At 38.1% G+C, this 6690-nt stretch overlaps 1 protein-coding gene across 4 annotated transcripts in view; it reads left to right on the forward strand.

Annotated features, from left to right (window-relative positions):
• The window catches only part of LOC106459985 (hormone receptor 4-like), an 87348-nt gene that overhangs the window by 64513 nt on the left and 16145 nt on the right, over positions 1–6690 (forward strand). For all 4 annotated transcript variants that reach the window (XM_022386579.1, XM_022386578.1, XM_022386576.1 and 1 more), the window contains exon 5: positions 3250–3666. In XM_022386579.1, coding sequence (XP_022242287.1) covers positions 3250–3666 — 417 coding nt within the window. The remainder of the gene's footprint in view (positions 1–3249; positions 3667–6690) is intronic.

The raw sequence follows: 6690 nt of genomic DNA on the forward strand, positions 1-6690 counted from the left end.
ATGTGTGGGATGACAGGTATAATGGTACTTGGGCTCAAGAATATGTGTATGATTTGTGGGATGACAGGTATAATGGTACTTGGGCTCAAGAATATGTGTATGATTTGTGGAATGACAGGTATAATGGTACTTGGGCTCAAGAATATGTGTATGATGTGTGGAATGACAGGTATAATGGTACTTGGGCTCAAGAATATGTGTATGATGTGTGGGATGACAGATATGAGGCGTTGTTTAGCAATTTCAATTAAAAGTGTGAAACCGTCTGTACTGTTTTGGGGTTTCTGTATGAAATATAAAAATGTATTTTAAATTGCTTCAAAGATGGGATTTGTTTCGGTTTCAAGTATGTTTGTTGGTTGACTTTCTGTGATTTTGTTTCTCTTTTATTGTTCGGTTGTTTCTAGATTTGTTTTTGTTGGCATTAGAGTTTCTTGATTTAATAGTTGTGATACGCGTAAGTTGTGATATATTGTTGTCTGTACGCGTGTATGTGCGTATTACTGGTGTTGGTAATAGCGGTGTTTTTCTGTTAGTCTTTATTTCCGGAATGTGTGCTTGTTTCAGTATACCTTGAGTTATTGTGTATATTGTAGATTCTAGTTTTGATGTCCTTAAATTTATAATTAGCTGTCTGTTGCTGTTGGAAGTTATAGCATAGTGGGTTACTGTGTTCTTTTGGGCATTCTAAATTATGATGGTCCCCACGCTGCTGCAACGTGCCCGTAGTTTGGTTTGTTTTAAATTTCGCGCAAAACTTAACACGAAGGCTATCTACGTTAGCAGTCCCTAATTTAACAGTGATAGACTAGAGGGAAGCAGGCGAGCTAGTCAACCCCACCCACCGCCAACTCTTGTGCTACTCTTTTACCAACAAATAATGGGATTGACCGTCACATTATAACGCCACCACGGCTGAAAGGGCGAGTATGTTTGGTGACGGGGATTCGAACCTGCGACCCTCAGACTGCGAGTCGACGGGCAATTTAGTAGACTTAGGTTTGTCCGTGTGTTGAGCCAAACATGCAAAATAACCTTGATAAGTATGATATTAATTCAAAGTTATTAACCCTAAATTCACGATTTAACCAGGACCAGGTTAGTGATAAATGAGAAGTATGTAACATTCCGGAACATTTAAAACTTACTTTAAAATACGCTAGAATGGTAGCAGGAGGTTAGGGCTTGTGTTCTGTGACGACGAAATGACAGTAACCCCCCCCCCCCCCACACACACACACACAGACACACACACAAGCACTGAGGAGTTATTTCTTTTTGTTTTTCCTTTGGCCAATATTTTTCAATAAAATGCCTCGAACGGCCTATCTGTGTTGCGTCACCACGGGGGTATCAAAACCCGGTATTTAGCGTTATATTATTACTTGCAACTGCAAAGTGTTGTTTCAACAATTTAGTCAGTGTGAATGTGACCATGATGGAATATCAAAGCTACATAATGGACTATCTATGATGTGTCCACCACGGGTATCAAAACCCGGTTTTTAGCAGTGTGAGTCCTCAGAATTACCGCTGAGCTGTTGGGGGTGGATATCCATTGAAAGAAAGTTATCAAGGAAAATAAAGCAAAAAAGACCCCACCCCTTCCTAAAACAAAAAAAATACAAGAAATAAAAATAAGAGAGCTTCTTCGAAAATAACAGCTGTTGTAGTCTTTGATCTCGAAGATAATAATTCAGATGTTAATTAAGCTATTCTTGCAACATCCATTGTCCCTCTTATCAAAACACTTTTTGTTGATCATCAATTTCTGTTTTTTGTGCTGATTTTGGACTCTTTAGGCAACAATCCAAAGCGAAAAATTAGCAATGCTGGACCAGTGATGGACTTTGGCCTGGTTATATCGCGAATTCGGTGTTTTAAAAACAGTAAACTAATAGTATTTGCTGAAACTAATTATTCGTTTTTTTCTTCTGTTTATCATCAACTTCCATAAAACATTTAGACGTCCAACTGTACGATCCCGAAGCTAAGTTTAAAACTTAAAATTCCCAAAAACCTATGCTGAGCATTTTTCATCCTACGAAAATACAGATCAAAAAAGTTTTTTGTTGTTAAGCATCAGGCTATCTGAGCTCTGCCCTTCGCGGGTATCGAAACTCGATTTGTATAGTCATAAGCCCTCAACCTTACCGTTGAGCCATCGAGAGCGAGAGGGGCTCTGAAAATTTAAACGAAATATTTGTGGTTCATCAATATTCAAATCCAAAAATTTAATCTGGATACTTCTAAAATTCAGGTCCAGAAACTTAATCTGGACACTTTTTCTTTTATCAAAATCCAGAAAATCGTAAGGTGCTCAGACTTATACATCATTTCAATCTTGGTCCGGCATGTCCAGGTGGTTAGGGCGCTTGACTCGCAATCTGAGGGTCGCGGGTTCGAACCCCCGTCCCACCAATCATGCTCGTCCTTTCAGCCGTGGGGACGTTATAATGTGACGGCCAATCCCACTGTTCCTTGGTAAGAGATTAGCCCAACAGTTGGCGTTGATGACTAGCTGCCTTCCCTCTAGTCTTACACTGCTAAATTAGGGACGGCTTGTGCAGATAGCCCTCGTGTAGCTTTGCGTGAAGTTCAAAACAAACCAAACAATTTCAATCTTATTCCATTATTTTTGGCTGTGTGTCGCCCAGCGGTTAGTTTGCCAGACTACAGATCAGTAGGTCTGACGGTCGCGTCCCGTTACCGAAAAAAAAAAGTCGTTTTCCGCAATTTGTGGGCGCGAGTGCGTTGCGGTGAAATCCTACTATTCGATCAGACAAGAGTTTTTCGGTGAGTACTATTTAGTTTATCATATGAACAAGAAGGAATCCTCCATAGCCGCGGCTATAATTAGATCTCAAATCGGCCAAGAAATGGAGCCGTGAGCTAAAAGTTTGTACTTGAAAAAAAACAACAAAAAACTCAGAGCCATTCTATGAGCCGTTATGCCGCGGCTAAAAAAAGTGGCGAGTAGCGCACAGACCTTGGATTTTGGGCGAATATCACAAATCAAACAAGCATTTTTTTCGACCCCTTAACATTTCTCTACTCTAGGAACTTTTAGTCTTTCCCCTTAAAAAGTAAAAAAAAGGCATAGCAGATTTTAAACAAAGGCAAATATTAAGAAATCTCTAAGAAGATTTAAGATGAAAAACGTGTTTTTAATAAATTAAATACTAATAGTGTCATATATATAATTAAGAGAAAAGAATACAGTCACTCCTATGTTTATTTTAACGTCAGGTAAAATATAAGAAGCACAAGAAGGGACAGAAGAATGGTCAAGTTAGACAAGAACAACAAAAACCACCAAGTAGTCGCTACCCCCAGCAGGAGTGGGCAAATGGCCAAATCCTCAAAACAGCTCTCACTAACCCAGCCGATGTCATGCACTTACGTCACCGCCTTGAAAACTGCGTCACAAGTTCGCGCGATCGTCAAATGCCAGTTGAGCAAGCTTTAAGTTCGATAACTCAGCTGATTCAATGCGATGATTTTGAAGACGTTGCGACGTTAAGCAACTTACAGGACCTTTTAAGTATAAAATCTGAGCTATCTGAAAAACTCTGCCAGATAGGAGATAACATAGTGTTCAAGTTAGTACAGTGGACCACTAGGTTACCGTTTTACTCAGAACTTCCTGTAACGGTCCACACTCAGGTAAGTCCACTTTTGATTTTCTCTTGCCTAACTACGTCTAACTAAATAAAGGTTTTGAAAGGGTGTAGTGTTTAAAAAATTAGCCTTCGTTTGTCCGTTCCGCCATTTATCTGTCTATTATGATCCGTTACGTTCACTAGATTGCATGCAGCATCTAGCCCTCGTTTGTCCGTTCCGCCATTTATCTGTCTATTATTATCCGTTACGTTCACTAGATTGCAAACAGCATCTAGCCCTCGTTTGTCCATCACTGCTATTATCCGCAAGCGTTCACTATAAGCCACCTATACTATCAAGCCTTCATATGTCCGTTACTCTTGTTATCCGCCAATTTTCATTGTAAGTCACATGTATCGTCTAATCAACAAATCTTGTTCAAACTTAAAATTATTAGAAGATGCAGAATGACACTGATGGATATCATTTTCTAACTTAAGAAAAAATATTGTGGAAAAACATTTTACTACACATTAAACCCTTTTGTAGTCATACGTAGCGATGTTATGGATTATCCTACAGATATACTGCTGTGTCAGTCGTGACTGTTTTAATAAAGCAGGAACCGTTTTAGTTTTATCATCATTAAAAATCATAATAAATTTCTAAACTTTAGCTATCCGTAACAGTTCAGTCTTAACCACTGTAAACCTAAACCTTGGTGTAACAGTTCAGTCTTAACCACTGTAAACCTGTACCTTGATGTAACAGTTCAGTCTTAACCACTGTAAACCTGTACCTTGATGTAACAGTTCAGTCTTAACCACTGTAAACCTAAACCTTGGTGTAACAGTTCAGTCTTAACCACTGTAAACCTGTACCCTGCTGTATATTTCAGTCTTAACCACTGTAAACCTGTACCTTGATTAACAGTTCAGTCTTAACCACTGTAAATCTGTACTTTGGTATAACAGTTCAGTCTTAACCACTGTAAACCTGTACCCTGATGTATATTTCAGTCTTAACCAAGGTAAATCTGTACCTTCAGATTGTGACATTTCTTCAACTCCGTGTTCTTATGGCATTATTTGACGGAAAATTCGTGTTAACCCGACTTCCCCACTAAAATACATGGTGGTCATTATGCAGTCGTGTGTATGTGGTTGGTTAAAGAAGAATAGTTTTTTTTGTCTCCGACTTTACACGTGTTTATGAATCTTTTTCTCTTAGTTTAAAAGTTTTCATACAAATGAGCTTTTGAAGACAAAATTCTTATCCTCGTGTTCGTGTAACAAAAATCAGGTTCATTGGATAATTTTGTAAAATTATTATATTTCTCACCAAAAAATGGCATATAAAGTCGATCAAATAAATAGATTTATTTCAAGATCAGTTACACTGCTGTGGGCAGTTCTTTTCTTCATGTTTTGCATCATTCAGGGTGGTTCATCACGTTGATTGCTGCATTGTGGGGTCTTTATTCTTTAAACTTTAAAAAGCTCACTGCCGGCTAGATCTTGTCGTTCCTCCCGTTATTGAGGTCATGAATTACCCGAGTGTAACTTTCCATTTAGGAATACCACACTGCATGTCTTGAGGAGTATTAATACTTTACAATTTTGATAAGCGCTACACCCTTAAAGTGGAACATGTTTACATGGTTTGCTTACAAACCGACATGCAGTAATCACACTATTTCTCCACCATGTGATGTAACAAACCTCATTAAAGAACAGCTGGATAACAGAAAGTTATGACCAAAGTGTATTGTTTACCAACACACCAGAATATTGGACATCTAGCTAGTGAAATATATCTTACTACTATCTCCCAAACTACAACACAAGTTAATAGCTCAGTATACATATAATTACCGTTATGCATATTTTTCATATCCATTGCGGTAGGTTACAGATAAATAATCTCCATTTACACCTTCATTATCTTATTATGTTGTCTGACGTATTTAAATAATAATACGATATGTTGGTTAACAGTAGAGATACATTTCTATTATCCAGATGTGCTATAACACGTTATGTTGGTTAAGCGTACAGATATATTTCTGTTATCTAGCTGCTCTATAACACGCAATGTTGGTAAACTGTGTGAAGACACATTCAGACGCTTCTGCATAATCAGCTAAGTTGGCCTTCAATACAACTATAGACGTGCTTTCCTTTGCAATATTTTAGCTTCGGTTCGTTTCATAGACTGCTATAAACACCCTTTAGCTACTTTTTTCTTTACTACGGGTTTTATTTCTCGTTTTTATGAGTTTCTTTGTTTCGACTCTTAAACCAGGATTTATCAATCTAACACATAATGCCTGCAAGAAAGCATAGCTTAAATGGCGTGTGTGAAAATGATATAATAAAAAAAACTCAAACGAAGGGTATGAAAACTACAGCAAATGTTTTTCGGGTCGCGGCTAGTTATATTAAAAACCTACACCACCACACAACAAATAACAAGCTTCAAACAATGATGTCCTCCGATGGCACAGCAGTAAGTTTACGGACTTTTAATGCAAAAATCCGAGGTTCGATTCCCCACGGTAAACACGACAGCTAGCCTAATGTGGCTTTGCTCTACAACAAACAGCGACATCTAGATGGATCTACAACTTTAAATTAGCCAATAAGGAAGATTCAAAGCCTTCCCTTAAGTGACTATCTTAGTATTATGGGCTGTAAAAATATTCTGATTTCTAAAATAGCAGCTAAAAAAAGATTAAAAACTGATTTAAAAAAATTCAACCCCCCTTTTTTTCTTTTGGTTTAATAGAAACAAAATGGACACTAGAAAGATATCCATGCATATTGTGGCGTAAATAATATCTGTTGGAAGTTTTAGCAGCATCTGATGACTTTTGTAAAAGACTGAATCGTTAAAAAAAAAGGTTTGTTTTCACATGATCACTTTTATTATAAAAGTATTGGCCGGCATGGCCAGGTGGATAAAGCGCCCGGACTCACAATCTGAGGGTCGCGGGTTCGAATCCGCATCCCACAAACATGCTCGCCCTTTCAGCCGTGGGGGCGTTATAATGTGACGGTCAATCCCACTATTCGTTGGTAAAAGAGT

Source organism: Limulus polyphemus, unplaced genomic scaffold (assembly GCF_000517525.1).
Source record: "Limulus polyphemus unplaced genomic scaffold, Limulus_polyphemus-2.1.2 Scaffold690, whole genome shotgun sequence".
NCBI lineage: Eukaryota > Metazoa > Arthropoda > Merostomata > Xiphosura > Limulidae > Limulus > Limulus polyphemus.